Raw genomic sequence first — 17,947 nt, 5'->3', positions numbered from 1 at the left:
AAGAACAATGGCAACAGTAACAAAATATTAAAGGTACTCATGGTAGGAGAAAAATCCATTAATGTAACATCAAGCAGATTTTCTTGGAGAGGCGAACTTGGAGAGGGGAAGGTAGAATCATAAAGCATCTGATAGTAAGGGTCCTTCCAAACAGGGAGTGTGTGTGTGTGTGTGTGTGTGTGTGTGTGTGTGTGCATGTGCATGCATGTGTATATATCTATATATACATACATATATACATATGCACACATGTATGCATATAGATATAGGTATATGTGTATGTATGTGTATACATGTGCTTGTATGCATGTGTGTACATATATATGTATGTGCACACACATATACGTACATACATATATACATATACATATATACACACACACACACACACATGCATAGACATTACATTAAGAGACACAGGCTAACTAAACTCCTTTCCTACCATGAGTTTCTTTAATATTTCATTGCATTGTTTTACATGCTAAAATTTAGTCACAGCTTTAGTAGTAAAACTTAATTTCCTAGTCTTAATGAAAAAAGACATGCATATATAAATACACATACATATGCAAAATACATATACATATATGTGTAAATATACATTCCTATGTAATACTGGCTAAATTCTCAGATGTGATGGAATCCCTAACTCCATGAGGGTGGCCTTCACTTGGGGTGATGGGAGGGTCTTTCAGGCATGTGAATTTGCAGGGAAATAAGAAAATTGTAGGAAGTGGTTTTAATTATATATCTTGTGCCACTACTTAAATGTTCTGCCCTGTTTTACCCAGTTTTAGCAACTTTTTTTTTTTGCATATTTAGGATCCTAATCCTTCATCATACCAGTCTTGGCTCTTGTCTGAAACTTTCCTAAAACTGAGAAAAGCAATAAACATATTCAGGAGAATTTAAAACCAATATTGATAAAATGGAAGTTATCTTCAAAGAAGGTATAGGATTTGAAAAAAAGGCATTGGAGGTAGTTTCTAATAGTTAACTTTGAAATCTCTTACATGAGCTTACATAGTGGGACTGTTTCGCAGCATCATTGGATTTTGTATTGGAGCTCAGAGGAAACTGATGTGAACAATTTGATTCAAGAAAATGTAGATATTAATCATTTGGATGATAAAACTGATTGTGAGTAATTCTATAATGTGCCAACTGTTAGGATGCAGTGGAATGTAAGACATAATTCCTGCCCATATAAAACCAAAAATTTAGAAGTGAGAGAGACATTAGAGGACATTGCGTCCCAAAGCCTCGATTAACAGTTAATGAACTGAGGCACAAAATTAGTAACTTTCTAAGAGTCATAGACCTAATGAGTATCTGAGGTGGAATTTGAAACTTGTTCCTCCTTTCTCCAGAGGCAAAGTTTTATAAACTGCAACATATTGCTTCTCCTCTCAAGAGCAAGAGTAAAGAAAACATAGACAGAATTTATTTTCCATTTTGTTTTTTTCTACTGTAAGAATTAAGAAAGATTATATTCTATTCACTTTGAAACCTTTTCATTAACACCAAATCATACCACCTACCATTTTTTTTCCTAAGGCACATCAATTCTTTTTTTAAAGTAGATGTAAACAGGAGAAATACATTTCAGACTTACAAAAAGTCTGATGCTTTTCCTGTGACTTATAAATCACTTTCTGCCTACTTACAAGTAAACAACAACAAAAATAACAATAACAATGACAAAAAACCATGATTGATAGCTTCAGTAATGTAGTGCTCTACACCCAGTATGCATTGCAATGTAAACTACAATGACTGTGTTCTTCTTCATCTCATCTCTCCAAGCCATTGTATTTTGGCATTGTATTCATGTTGTTCAAGGTGACACTAATTTTTCATTTTGTCATAACATAACGCTTGGTCATCTTATTAATATACCTTCAATATGAATGTAAAACATTTTTTCTTTTTAATGAGATGCAATTGGTATTGTAGATAAAGTAATGGATTCGGAACTTAGAACACTTAGGTTAGAATGCCACCCTAGAAATTGATTAGCTGTGTGAACTTAAGTCAAGTCACTTAACCTCAACCTTGACTTCCTTATTAGTAAAATGAAGATAATAACCCTTAAGTGCTTATCTCACAGGGTTGTTGTAGGACTGAAATGAGAATGTATTAAAAGTGCTTCAAAATCTTAAATAAAACATTGATGTTATTTTTTTTCTCATTTAATGAAGCTTTCATGGACGTTAGAGATATCTATTCAGAGAATAATATGAAAATATCAGTGTTTTCAGTACTTGATTTGCAATTGCTATTTTTGTAAAGTAAGCAATATTATTTTTATTTTGTTGGTTTCATTTTAAATTTATACTTTTGAGGATTTTCATTGTTTCTATTTCAATATTTCAGTTATCTATAATAACATAAACATTCTTTAGATTATATGGCACAGTGTCCTCTATAGAAGCTTATGTCTTAAAAAGGCACAAGAATAACATTTGAAAAATCTCCCTTTACACATTTAGACAGACATATGTGTTCTTCATTTTGACATTCATGCTTTAGAGAAGGTGCAAAAGTTACCTAAGAAAATCAAACATTGGGGGGCAGAGCCAAGATGGAGAAGTGAAAACAGTAACTTCTTTAAGCTCTCCCCCAAACCCCTCCAAATACCTTTAAAAATGACTCTAAATAAATTCTAGAGCAGCAGAACCCACAAAAGAAAGAGTAAAATGAATTTACAGCCCCAGACAACCTGGATGGTTCATGGGAAAGGTCTTTCATATGGGGCTGGGAGAGGAGTGCAGTTCAGTGTGGGCCTCACAGGCAAAGATGGGCCCTCAGCAAACCTGGAACAGGCCTCAGGGGACTGAATCAAGGGGAACTGTGACAGTTTACAGACTTCTCAACCCACAAATGCCAAAGACAACTTAAAAGGTCAGTAGAAAAGGTCTGTTGGACCTGGGTCTGGCCCCAGGACTAGCACAGCCCCTGGGCATCAGCCATAGCAACTGAAGCTATTTCTGGAGCTCTCTGCCCACAGACAGAGCAGGGATCAAGTGGCTGATCAGAGGGAAATTTCTAGTGCTGAGGCAGGATTTTCTTGCTTTGCCCATGCTTGGATCTGGGTCACAGTTCTGGTTGGTGGTCCTGGGGCAAGGAGGAGAGCTGGCATGGTGGAGCTTGAGGATGCAGTGGAAAGGGAATCCTTCTCACAGTTCCAACACAGAAAAGAGTGTTTGTGGTCACTCATAGACCAGAACCCAGGCCTGGAAAGGACTAAACACCTTGCCTTTGATCCTATCACCTTGGAAGAAGTGAAAGTTTATAGGTCCCTAGAAGTATCTCAGAAAATACTTGCACAAAACTCCTAAAGCTTGGGACAGTGTACCCTCCACACTGGAAGTAGAGCTCTACCTTAACAAAGAATTAAAAACTCAAGTAATTGGCTGGAAACATGAGCAAATAGCAGAATAAAACTCAGACTATAGAATCTTACTTTGGTGATAAAGAAGATTAAAACATTCAAAGAGAAGACAACAAAGTCAAAGCTCCTACATCCAAAGCCTCCAAGAAAAATGTAAATCAGTCTCAGGCCATGGAAGAGGTCAAAAAGGATTTTGAAAAGCAAGTAAAAGGAGGAGAGGGAAAATTGGGAAAAGAAATGAGAGTAATGCAAGAAAATCATGAAAAATGAGTTAACAGCTTGCTAAAGGAGACCCAAAAAATGCTGAAGAAAATAACACCTTAACAAATAGCCTTACCCAAATGGCAAAAGAGGTCCAAAAAGCCAATGAGGAGAATAATGCCTTAAAATGCAGAATTGGTCAAATGGAAAGGGAGTTTCAAAAGCTCACTGAAGAAAGAAATTCCTTAAAAATTAGAATGGAGCAAATGGAAGCTAATGACTTTATGAGAAATCAAGACATTGTAAAACAAAACCAAAAGAATGAAAAAATAGAAGACAATGTAAAATAGCTCATTGGAAAAACAACTGACATGGAAAATAAGTCCAGGAGAGATAATTTAAAAATTATTGGACTATTTGAAAGCCATGATCAGAAAAAGAGCCTAAACATCATCTTTCATGAAATTATCAAGGAAAAATGCCCTGGTATTCTAGAATCAGAGGTTAAAATAGAAATGGAAAGAATCCACCAATCACCTCATGAAAGAGACCCTAAAAGGAAAAGTACTAGCCAAATTCCAGAGTTCCCAGGTTAGGGAGAAAATATTGCAAGCAGCCAGAAAGAAACAATTCAAGTATTGTGGAAATACAATCAGGATAACACAAAATTTAGTACCTTCTACATTAAGGGATCAAAGGGCTTGGAATATGATATTCTGGAGGTCAAAGGAACTAGGATTCTAAGCAAGAATCACCCACCCAGCAAAACTGTGTATGATCTTTTAGGGGGAAAAATGGACATTCAATGGAATAGAGGACTTTCAAGCATTTTTGATAGAAAGACCAGAACTGAATACAAAATTTGACTTTCAAATACAAGACTCAAGAAAAACATGAAGAGGTAAACAGGAAAGAGAAATCATGAGGGACTTATTAAAGTTGAACTTATTACATTCCTACATAGAAAGATGATATTTGTAGCTATGAGACCTTTCTCAGTATTAGGGTAGTTGGATGGGAAAAATATAGAGAGATAGATAGATAGATAGATAGATAGATAGATAGATAGATAGATAGATAGATAGGGGGCACAGGGTAAATTGAAGATGAAAGGGTGATGTCTAAAAAGTAAAATTAAGGGGTAAGAGAGGATTATACTGTGAGAAGGAGAAAGAGAGAGGCAGAATGGGGTAAATTATCTCACATAAAACAGACAAGAAAAAGCTTTTACAGTGGAGGGGAAGTGGGGGAAGGTGAGAGGGAATGAGTGAATCTTATTCTCATTGGATTTGACTTAAGGAGGGAATACCATCCACACTCAATTGGGTATGAAAATCTATCTTACCCTACAGGAAAATAGGGGGGAAGGGTGTGAAAGAGGGGGGATGATAAATGGGAGGGAAGATTGGGGGAGGGGTTTATCAGAAGCAAACATTTCTGAGAAGGGACATAAGCTTTTGAGTTTTAAATTTTTCTGTCCCTCCAGTCCTCCTCCCTCCCCAAGACAGTGCACAATCTGATATAGGCTATACATATGCATTTCTATTAAACATATTTTCACATTAGTGATGTTGTAAGGAAGAATTAGAACCAATAGGAGGAACCACAAGAAAGAGAAAACAAAACAGAAGAAAAAAATGCAAATAGTATACTTAGATCTGCATTCAAACTCCATAGTTCTTTCTTTAGATGTGGATAGCATTTTCCATCATGAGACCTTTATAGATATCTTAAATCTTTGCATTGCTGATAAGGGCTAAGTCTATCAATGTTAGTCATTGCACAGCATGGGTGTTACTGTGTACAACATTCTCCTAGTTCTGCTCACTTTATTCAGCACCAGTGATTTATCATTTTGCTTTACATTTCTAACTCTGAGAAAGGAACATTTAAAATAACAATCTATATCTTTAAAAATAATTTCATTTATCCTTAATTAATATCCTTAATTTATCCTTGATTACTATGCCATATAATGAATGTACATTTCACACTCAAACTGGTTGTCTATTTCTTTAAGCATAATAGTTTCATTATTTATCTTCACTGAGATTGTGAGGTTTTTTTTGGTATAATATGATGCAAGTTCTGCTTTTATGTAGATTCACCTAATTTGTAGTAAATTTTGTTCTAGTATCTCATATTGATTCATGTATTACGTGTCTTTTTTTATAATTCTGTCTTACATATAATACATTATGTTTTTCCCCTCATCCATTCTGTCATTTACTTTCATTTATTGAATTGTTTCTTCTATTTTTATATAAGTTTATAAATTTTAGGTCTCTGTTTTCCTTAATTTTTTATTTCACATTGCTTTTTAGATTTATTTATATCATCCTGATCTTAAGTTAGTACTTCATTCCTATGCTTAATTTTTCTTGTAATACTTTGCTGATTATCTATTTCCACAACACCTTTACTCACTTCTTTATGTTTACTATTGCCCTAGTTCTTAAACATTGTTTAAATTATTGGTATCTAAGTTCTAGAAGAATATACTAGCAATGTTGTCCATGAAAATTTTGCAGTTCTTGTGACATGAGGAAGTCATTTAATTTCTCTGAGTTTTAACATGCAGTTCAGTCATTTTCAGTCATGTCTGACTCTTGTGATCATATTTGATGTTTTCTTGGTAAAGATACTGGAGTGATTTGCTGTTTCCTTCTCCAGTTCATTTTTCAGATGGGAAAATGTCTTGTACTATAGAAATTGTATCATGTGCAATTTTTATAGAAACCACAAGGGAATTAGAAAAAAAAGAATTCCTTGCTACTTAACAACAACAAAAACAATTCATTGATGTAGGTACTGCCTCAATTCCATAGTCAATACATTTGTTCTTGCCTTACTGTTGGAAAAAAAAAATCATCTGATGGCCAACTTTCTTGTGATTGGTCACTCTGAAATTAAGCAGGCTAATCCTAGAAACAATACTCCATTGCTATGTCTACATTCAAAAAATTTTCCAATTTAGGGACTTAATGAGAGCTGGCACTAATCTGACACATCCTTGAAGAATTTAGACTTACCTCCACATCATGCTGAAGATTCAGTAGAGGAGATGGAAAAAAAAATCAGAGTTAGTACAAGATATTTTATATTAAGCTTTAGCAGTGTTATGGGATTTACTTTAAATTAATACCCAAGTATTGCCATTTTGGTGGAAATGTTTAGTTAGGTGTCATGTAATATAGGAAATGTTTTCTCAGAAGATTCAGCTTATGTTGTAATAAAAAGTCATATATTAAATTGGCTTAGTGTAAATGCTATGTTCTATTTGGGGGTCTGACTGACAGTATATAGATGGACATATTATCCTCCAGTGTTTAGATTGCTTATTTCCTCAGCAATCTTAAGAGTCAAATATAACAGAATGGTGGGTATCTTAGAAAAAATAAATGAAAACACCAGGTGGTTTTACTTTCTTTTATACTTAAAAATTTAAATGTTAGCTATAATGTTGCTTTTGATATTCTATACAGTGAAGTATTTATAAATAGTTTTATCTGTTGACATGACTTTTTGTCTTTTTGGCTAGGCAATGGGGTTAAGTGACTTGCCCAGTGTCACACAGCTAATAAGTGCTATGTGTCTGAGACCGGATTTAAACTCAGGTCCTCCTGAATCCAGGGCCGGTGCTCTGTTGACATGGCTTTTATAAATGGTTCTGGTTCCCAAACCAAAGGACCATAGAAAAATGATGGTAGAAAGGACAATGGAGATCTCCTGGTCCAACCCATCATTTTACAGAAAAGAAAGCTAAGAATCAGAAAATAAAGTAGCTAGCCCAATAACTCTCAGGGAAGCATAAATAAATCCTGTTGTATTATTTCCATGTGAACTTTTGAAGTGAGAGAGTATTTAATGTTGAAGGTAACTACTCTTACAAAAAAGCATTTGGTAGACATTCTTTACAGGATGTTCTCTGAATTGTCAGAGAAGTATTTGCATCATAAGCATTGACAATATTTGTTCCCTTTGTGTATATCATTTCTAGAAACATTATTGGGGTCCATGTGCCATCTTTCCTTTGTCTTTCTAGGATTTGATTTTTTTCTCTCTCTTTTTTTTTTACAGATTAAAAAAATCAACAGGAACTTCCCCGTAAACCAGCAGGTAAGATGAAAAAATACTTGGAAAATCAAGGGCATTTACTCAATATGTATATAATGTAATATAATTGTAATGTATGTAATTTATAGTCAAAATAAGGTGATTGACTTTCCATCTCTTGGCTTGCATGATATTCTTTTTTTTTCTGTTAGACTTACTTATCCATTATATTAAATATTTGTATATTTGCACCAAGTATTAGGGATTAAATTTTTCCAAATGTAAAGTTGTGCTTATGTTTAGATATCATAAAATTGGATTTGATCTAGATTTATGTGCAATTAGGCTTACCTTTCTTTACATTCAAATAGGGAACCTCAAATATAAAAACTTTGAATTAGTAATTCAGATAATCTTTCTTTGAGCATGTTCTCCTCCATTTTAAATTTTGCTGAAGTTAATGTCTTGAAGGAAAATTCAAGATCTATGATCATGATTTCATAGAAACCTGGAGCTAAATAGGAAATCAGAGCATATAGCTCCATACACTCCTGAGTAAAATTCCTTCTCCTCATTTCAAACAAATCAAATTCTAGACCTGATATGAAGAACTCTCATGAGAGAGATCATCCTGCTTCCTTTTTAAGTAGTCTATTTTGCTCATAAGTAACTGTTATTGTTAGGCTCCTTCCTTGTTTTAAGCTAGTAAAGCTTAAAATTACATGTTTTAGGGTATATACTGGAGTCAGCCTAAATCCATTCCTCTACAAATATCAACTATTGTTCCAAGTTTTTCTTCAGTTATAACAGTTCTTCAGATACAGAGTTGTTTTGCTCTCCTAACTCTTTATGTTCCCAAAGCTAAACATACCCAGTCATCAATCCTTGTCATCCATCCAAATAATTTTTTAAAATAACTTTGTTGCATTTAACCGGAGACTTCAGTTTGACAGCAATTTATTAATTAATATTATTTGGTTATGGTTATCCAAGCAAATCCAAGTCACCTAATTCTCATCTCGTTCTTGTTGTTTAGTTGTGCTTGACTCTTTGTGAACCTGTGGACCATATCATGCATAAATGGTCTATGGGGTCTTCTTGGAAAAGATAGTGGAGCAGTTTGCTATTTCCTTCTCCAGTGAATCAAGGCAAATAGAAGTTAAATGACTTGCCCAGGGTCACAAAGCTAATAAATGTCTGAAGTCAGATTTGAACTCAGGTCTTCCTCACTCCAAGCCCAGCTCTCTCTGCTAAGCCACCTAGCTGCCTCCAATTCTAGTCTCATACACATCAATCCATTTATTTCTGAAGCTCTAATTGATCAGTCTAGATGACACATATAAAATACAAATGAGATTAGTGCTGTAATGTGATGATGAACCCAATTAGATTATAGCGTTCACCCTTTCTGAGTACATATAAATATTCCTTTGAAAAATATGTTCTAGAATCTTGCAATCTGGTCCAATTCACTGATGTTAAAACTTTCTCTTTTAAAACTTAGAGTATTTGTCAGTGAGTAAGCTCCTTGAAGATTAGGGAAACTTTCTTTTTTTCATTATTTTGTGCTCAGTAAACTTAAATAATGTATTTTATTTTTTAAATAAATGAATTGTTTTTGCCTGTATGAGTCCAGAGCCTAGTGCCCAAGGCCATTGGTTATGGTAGTAAATATGATGCATTTTACTACAAACATCCTACATATCTCTGATACAACTTCATTTCATAATGAAATGATTATCACAAGATGGCAACTGAATTCTTAAGTTTTTGACAGTGTCAATTAGTACAGATATACAACTAACTGATGATTAAGAACAAAGGTTTACATATTAAACAATTAGAATCTCTCAGTATTTTAAAAAAGTTTATATTTATTTTAATAACTATGACTTATTAAGTAAACATAATCTAAGTTTTACTTACTATAAGAATGATAAAAAATAACCTTCCGTTTCTCAGCAAGCAAATACATTAGTACCCTTGAGCTTTTGCTTCTGACCTTTTGTTTAAGTTGGTATTTGATTCTAGTACCTTAGAGTCCTACGAGGTTAAAAATCATAGTTTTTTGCTGGATGTGTTGAAAGTTTGAGAGACTAAAATTAATTGTATTTTCCTTAGTTTCCATTACAATAGTCTAAAATAATAATCAAGAGATTTTCAGGAATGTCAGTCTACACTGTAAGATTTTTTTTTAAGGTACTGTAGATTGGCAAACAATAGACTTGCTTAAAAAACAAACTTGTAATTGAAGAAGAAAAAAAAGAAGCAAAACTATGAATTGTAGGAATATAACAAGCCTATAAGTACCCAGGACAACATTTGAGTTCGGTTTTATTTTGTTTTGATTAGCTTTTACTTAATAGGCTATGCAAAAAAAGTGACATTTCAGAGGAGGAAGTGGAAAAACACACATACATTCTCCACTGTGGGATTTAGGGCTCAGAATAAGTATTTGACTGGATACCTGCCTTGGGCCATAGAAATGTTCAGTTGTTTCCATAGCAGATGTTTCTTCTACACTGATTAGAATTTAGAATTTTTGAAGCTTGGAATGATTTCTACAAAAGTAAAGATCGATTCACCAAATGTATGAAAAGTGTCCGCCACAGGATTAATGGCTAAATGTCATTACCTTTATATATTAACTATATATGTAATTCTGGATCATATGTAATCACCACTACCTTTTTCCACGTGTCTTTTAAATAAATTCAACATAGACTTATTGAATTACAAATTTGACCACTTAAGTTATTTACTATTAAAGATGGTTATAATTGTTACTGTTATTGTTTTTGTTTCTCTATATATGTATAGGCTATACATTTTTAATCAAAACACTAGAATGATAAGGTGGACTATCAAAATATTTTGATGCAACAAATTTAAAATATACCCATAAAATTAATTCATTATATATATATATTTAATATAATGAACTTTTTTTTTACAATTTCTCAAGGTAATATTTTCTGACTAAAATATTTTATTTATTTCTTTTAAATCTTTGGGGTTTTCACTATATTGAGTCCTGGAAACATATTAATATAATATTTAACTAGGGAATGAACATGAAATTTAGTTATTTAAATATTATGTCTTAGAATGTAGACATATAATGCAAAAGTGATTATTTGATGGAAATCCAAACTGACAGATAACTTTTAGATATATCCATTTTTAACTATTGCCTAAAAAGAAAAATGAGGGTGGAGATAGAATGGTGAGGAAAGAATGAATCTCCACAATTTCATGATTATTTTGCTATGGAAGGCCTAGCACTGTCTCATTTACTATTGCCTCTAATTTGTGGGATAGAACACTGAGAATATGAACCACTCCATCTGAAGGGTAGAACCTAGAGAAGGTAGCAGGACAAGGAGTGAAATACTAAGGAAAAAACAAAGTAGTATGCTTTCCAAGTTTGAAAAATAGCACATACAGTGACAGATGATTGAATATAGGTACAAGGATCCAAGAAAGAATGAGTGGAGGAATTCTCACCCATTAGAAAAATGGGTTCCAGGAAACATGGTAAATTTAAAAAGGGTTGAAATAGATTCCTGCAAATGAATTTTTTTTTGAACCTGCAAACAAATGAATTACACTTTGTTTGCTTAGTGACTGCTGAGGGCCATCTACTTTTCAAATATCTTCCCTCCTCTTCAATTCCAAAGCAGTCCTCTTATTTGTCATTTTCTGAGTTATCATCAAATGATGAAATTTATATGAATATCAATATCAAACAATTGCAATATTATGTCATTGTGTGTGATATAAATACTTGGGAATGAATGATACTCTCAAGAGAAAACTGGATTATATCCAATTCCACAAAGATTAAGATCCAACTATGTATTAGGCAACATGTGGATCTAGCAATGAAAGACAAAATGGTCTTTGCTCTGAAAGAACTTGCAGTACATTGTTGTTGTCTTTTCAGTCCCATCCAACTCTGAGCTTCACCTTATTGTTGTGCAATTGTTTTCAATCATGTCTGACTCTTTGTGAACCCACTTGGTGTTTTTCTTGGCAATGATACTGGAGTAGTTTGCCATCTCCTTCTCCACATTGTTTTACAGGTGATGAATTGAAGCAAACAGGGTTAAGTGACTTGCCCAGGATCTCATAGCTAGTAAGTGTCTGAGGCCAGATTTTAACTCAAGAAGATAAGTCTTCATGACTTTGGGCTCAGCACTTTATCCACTATGCCATTTAGCTGCCCCACCAAACGTTAGGTGGGTGGGCATATGTCATAAATATATAAATTTGATACAAAGTACAATGTAATATGTTAAAAAGGAGAGGTCCAGAGAAAGTGTTTTAAGAAAGTTTGAAAAAAATAAAGACTACTTTCAATAAGATGGGTTGGAAAATAGTTTCTGGAGGAGGTAACACATAACTAGGCCTTCAAGAAAGTCCAGTGGGGAGAGATAATGAAGGGTTGTATTCTAGGCAAGGAAATTCCTGTATCAATGAATGGAGATAAAAAATGATTGAATGAGATTGGGGAATATATTTAAATCATATTTAACTGGAATATAGCATGGAGGGGAGTAATGTAAAATAATACTGGAAAGTTTAAAAAACTCAAACTTCCAGACTAAGGAGTTCGTATTTTCTATAGGAAACAGGACTTCTAAGGAGTAGAAAGAAACAGAATGGGGCTATTGAAAGCAATGCATAATTTGATAAATATTGTCTAGTACAATCTCCCTCCTAGTCAGTTCTAAGCCATTTCCTTTCCACATATTATCTGTTCAGGACAAATCAATATGCTTATAGATAAATAGATAATATATAGAGAGTCATGAAGATATCTAAATATATATTATATATATAATATAACACAGATATAGCCTCATATATATATATATATACACTCAATTATTTTTTTCTTTGTTATCCCTCTATGGATTATCAATCTCTCTTTAAAAATATAAAATTATTATGTATACATAATATATGATAAACTTGAAAAACATGAATATTTCAACAAAGAAAGAGGAAGAGGATTGTATATATAATTACAAACCTCTTTAGAGTTTCCAAAGCTTTTTTTTAACATGATAGTAACAAAACTGCCATGCTTCTTTATGTCCCTTTCTGAATTTCTTACTGACTCAAAAAACAAGAGAAAGTTAGGAGAAAGGTGGATATAAAATGGTTGTAGCATTTTGCCAACAGCAACTAACATTTAATTCAGCATGGTATAATTGAAGGTGCCCTAGATTTCAAAGTCAGAAGATTTTGAAAAGTTCTTAGAAATAATATGGCCTGAGACATCAAACCAATTAAAGTGATTAGAAGGGATTGGAAGGTTTCAAAGTCCCATAATAAGACTTTGAATAGTCTTGAAGGTGTGAAAACAGGGAGGAATATTGGGGAAGAAGGTAATAGCATTGTAATACTCACACACATACATTATATACATATCTGTATTCATACACATGCATACATACACACACACATATATATACACACCCCATATGTATATACATATATACATATGTATGTGTGTATACATACATATGTGTATGTGTATATATTAAATATGTACATATATATGTGTGTATATATTAAATAAACACTGTGAGGAATTCTAGGAGCCCACCCTGATCTGTTTTTAAAACCTATTTATTCTGAAAAAAAAAATTAGGCATTTATAAAAGTAAAAAAAAAATATTGTTTTTGTCAGTTCTTAAAGAAGTCTTGCCAGTGTAAAACAATTTCTATAATAAAGCTAAAAGATTCTAGAAAATCTCTGTAGCCAGTTAATACTTGAAGAAAGGAGTAAACATTTATATATATAACATCTCCCTTATGCAAGGTATAACATGTAAATAATGTGTATTAAAGTCTTTTGAAAGTAAAATCATTAAGTATTATTTTTTAAAATAGGCCTGCTGTCCAGAACTGTTATCCAAACTTCTTTAAATTCATAAACACATATATATATGCATACATACATACATACATACATATACACATATATGTATGTATATATGTATATATATATTATATGTGTGTGTATGTGTGTGTGTATATATATATATATGTATATATGTATGCATTCAAGCTTTGGGCACTTTGTGATGGGTAAAGTTGTATAAATCTATACTGGGAAGAAAATAAGTAAAATACAAAAGCAACCAACTATTTAACTATGAGACCCTGTGGAACATATGTATATAATTAAATAGAATGAATAAGAATTGGACAATAAATTATCTTTTTTCACATTTTATAATTTGGGTTGCTTTTTTTTTTCTTTAACATCTCATAATGTATGAAGGTGACCTTGAGTCTCCAAAAACTATGCCAACCAAGCATAGCCACTCAACATCTCAGTATATGATCTTCATTTGTTATTTCAAAAAGTCTTCTGGAGATTAATTTGTTCAAACACAGTTAAACTCATCCTTGAATGAAGGCATGCAGGATGAGGAAAGACCTTAAATTCATAGCACATGAAGATCACCAGAAGGAATTAGGGGTCTTTAGCCTGGTCAACAGAAGACTTCAGAGAAGACATGGTAGTTGTCTTTAATTTATTGGAGAATTAATGTGGAAAAATAGTTAGGCTTGCTCTGCTAAATTCCAGAAGGTAATACTAAGTAGAGCTTTAAAAAAGAAAAATTTAGATCCAAAGCAAGAGGAAACATCCTAACAATTACAGTTCCAAAAGTGGAATACATTGCCTCAGGGGGTAGTGGGTTCTTCCTTATAAAAGGTCCTCAAATAAAAGTTACATCATAGCACTGAGGGTTTGTTCCAAAAAGAATTCTTTTTTTCTGATATGGGTTGAATGAATGAATAAAAAACATTGTAACACTTACTGTTTGCTACAAATACAAAAGTGAGACATTTACTGCACTCAAGGAGTTAACTTTCTAATGGCAAAGGCAAAACATATCTGGGAGTAGGGGCAGGGAAGGGTGTTTGTGTAGGGATAGTGAATGGATACTTTGAGTTCACTCACATACAGATGTTAAGAAGATGTCCAGGTTACAATGTGAGATGGACTGGATCCAGTTTGACATAGTGGACTATATAACTCACTCACCAGTCTGGACAGTGCAGGCCACAGAGTAAGATTTCTAGGGTTGCAATCATTATGCTCCCAGCGCTAGATGTCCAATGCTGAGGATACAATAGAAAGAAAAGATGGCAAAGACCAGTGCTCTGGAAAGTACAATGGTACACAGGGCCCATGTCAAGTAAAAGGCTGCAGATCAAAGCAGGCTTCCTGGAAAAGGCAGCATTTGTGATATGTTGTGGATAGGTAGGAATTCAACAGAGAATAGGCACGGGCAGGGCAAAGTATAAGAAGCCGTGTAAGGAAAGGCATGGTACCTATAAAATAGAGTTCACATAAGGGGAATGGTAAGTAATCTAATTAATCTACGCATAGATTATATAATGGGGAATAGTAGGGGATTGGCCTGTGAAGAGAGTTTGTTACCTTCTTAGCAAAGGCCCTGAATGCCTGGAAAGAAATGATTCAGTAGCAGCTGATGCTTTTAAAGAGTTTTGAAGTGGTTAATAATGTGCCAGACCAAAGTTATGTGGTCATCACAGTGTCATGGAAAGGACATGGACCTGGAGTCAGGAAAGCTCTGTATTTTAAAATGTTCTAATTGTGCCATCCTGCACAAATCAATTACCCTCTCAAAAACTCAGTTTCTTTATTGGTAAGCTGGGGGTAATGCTTGAATTAACTACCCATAGGGTTATTGTGTAATATAATTGTGACACTATCATCCCATAGTGCTGTGAATGAAAGTTGGCATATGAAGAAAGTGGAAGCCATATGACTTTTAAAGAGGCTCTTGCAATAATCATAAAATCAAAGACTTTAGGGGCAGCTAGGTGGTGCAGTGGGTAGAGCTTCAGCATTGGGGTCAGGAGGACCTGAGTTCAAATCCCGTCTCAGACACTTGACACTTACTAGCTGTGTGACCCTGAGCAAGTCACTTAACCCAGATTGCCTCTCCAAAAAAAAAAAAAAAAATCAAAGGCTTTAGATGTAGAGGGAACTTTAGATCATCTGATCCAACTGTCTCATTTTACATAGGCCAAGGAAGGTTAAATTACTGTGGGAGAGGTATGATCATATTTTTTAGGGTGTTTGTAAAAGGGGAAAATACAATCAAATGACAGAAAAAAATGTGGCAGTAAAATGACAGACAGCTAAGGTAAAGAGTATGAGAGGTGAAGGGCAAGAATGAGTCAAAGATTTTGGTGACAAATAATGAAGTCAGAAGAAGCAGGTTATTAAATACACATAAGAGGTCTATAATGAATAGGGAATGAATAAAAGAATTGAAGATACAGAAAGCTTGGGATGTGAATAGAAAACTCTGGGTACTAGTAGAAATATGGATGAAGGTTACCATTAGAATATGAACTATGGCTTTATGTAGTTCAGAACTTGTCTAATAATGTCATATTATCATATGCCTTTAATTTTCTGGTAATAACAGATACATGGAATAGCAGAATTCTTAATCCATTGTTCCACAGGACTTTAATATTCCAGTAGTGAGTAAATTATAATTGAGAATAAACCTCTTGTTTGAAGGTGGGAAGTCAAGAGCACATAATTTACTACACAAGTTTTCATAAAGTTAGACAAGCAGATGACAAGGTGACAGATAAGGACACCTAAATTTGTTTAGCCAAGGTGGAACAGGAAGCACAGCTCAGCAGATGTGTGTTTTCTTTTCTTGGAACACATCACTGTTGTGCAGCTGCTATATTAGCTACAGAAAATGTCAGGTCCTGAGAGAACTAAATTATCATTTAGCAATAAAAATAAACTGTTTTCTTTTTTCTATAAAACACTAGGATGTTACATATAGACATAAAAATATATATGTGTTTCTATAAGTATAACTGTATATCTTAAATATATGGCACTTAGCATAGTGCCTTGCCCATAATAGGTGTGGAATAAATGCTTGTTGATTTGACTGACATAATGAAATGCCAATCATGACTAGCTTCCTTATTCAAAGGACATCATTTACAGCACTTATTCATCACATCCTTCTTTAAACTTCTCAGATTCTTAATCACTTGATAATTTCAACTCAGGTTGCTTTAGTGGGTTAAGTGTTAAGAAGATAAATTGTCTTCTAATTTTCACAGGATATTTTCTCAAACTTGCAAATATGTGTACATGGTTTCACAATTCTCTAAAAAAGTATGGTGTTTTATATTTGCTAACCCATATTATTCTTCTCAAAGATCAATGTTCACTCACAAAGAAAGAATATATATTAAATTTGTTTCTGAGTAATTAAGAGAATCTGGAATATACAATATGTATGGTTGAAGCTTTTTGAAATTTATCTCAACTTAATTTTGACATTGTTAATGAACACACAAAAACACACATCTATTTAATTTGAGAAAATGGAACCATGATAAAATTAAAGCATTATGCAAAAAAAAATTGAAAGACAATTTTTTAAAAAAGTTAATAACGTCCGGTAGATATGGAGTCCTTTAAAGAGTTTTGGTTTATTTTGTATTTTTAAATAATCATCACCAGGTGCTAGCCTCTCCGTGCTTAGTCTGGCATCTGGTGAAATAGTCACAGTCTGGAATCTAACAAATTTTTCACTCACTTTTATAACCTTTAGTAATTATAATAATTAGGCAGTGGGGCAGGACTTCTATGAATATTGGAAGCATATGTTTAGTGTAGACAAGTGTATACTGTAAGGCAAAGTGGTTACCATGCACCTCTTTTGGCTACTGACTATTTCCTAATTAGGTCTCCAGTTTTAAAAGAGGTCTGAGTTCCAAAATGGCTCAGAGATTAGTAAAAATTTAAAAACTCTTTCTTTAATGTTTCTCCCCAAACTCATTCTTAGCTGATGAAATTCAATTTTCCTTTTTGCTTGAACTTCCTCTTCAAAACCACTTTTATTGTCTTGAACTAAAATTATCATACATGGTCATATTCTTCAATAACATCTTTAAACAATAGGAATATACATAAGAATTTAAAGGAACAGTCTTCCAATTGCGGTCTATGATTCTAAAAACCAAGGAGACAGGGTTGAATCCCTTCTCTTCTCCCTCTCCTCCTTCTAGTAAGAGGTGAAATGGAAATAGAAGGGGAGCTGTGAGGTTTTCTGGGAAGTATTCTTGATAAGATTATAAAGAGGTATTGTAAACTGGACTCTGGTGGTCTGTCTTATCAACCACCTCAATTCCTGGTTTCCATAGTGCTCTTTGCTTCTGTCAGCTCTTACTCATTTGATCACATGCCGTTCTACC

The 17,947-nt window shown here is 33.5% G+C and overlaps 1 protein-coding gene across 1 annotated transcript in view; it reads left to right on the top strand.

The window, feature by feature from the left end:
* LOC114031732 (gamma-1-syntrophin) overlaps positions 1-17,947 on the top strand; it is a 488,334-nt gene that overhangs the window by 234,013 nt on the left and 236,374 nt on the right. Inside the window, exon 11 of the mRNA XM_027846876.1 lies at positions 7,676-7,714. Coding sequence (XP_027702677.1) covers positions 7,676-7,714 — 39 coding nt within the window. The remainder of the gene's footprint in view (positions 1-7,675; positions 7,715-17,947) is intronic.

This window comes from Vombatus ursinus, unplaced genomic scaffold (genome assembly GCF_900497805.2).
Source record: "Vombatus ursinus unplaced genomic scaffold, bare-nosed wombat genome assembly UNPS02015255.1, whole genome shotgun sequence".
Taxonomy (NCBI): domain Eukaryota; kingdom Metazoa; phylum Chordata; class Mammalia; order Diprotodontia; family Vombatidae; genus Vombatus; species Vombatus ursinus.
Note: the sequence above shows the minus strand (reverse complement) of the source record. Positions and strands in the feature narration are given on the sequence as shown.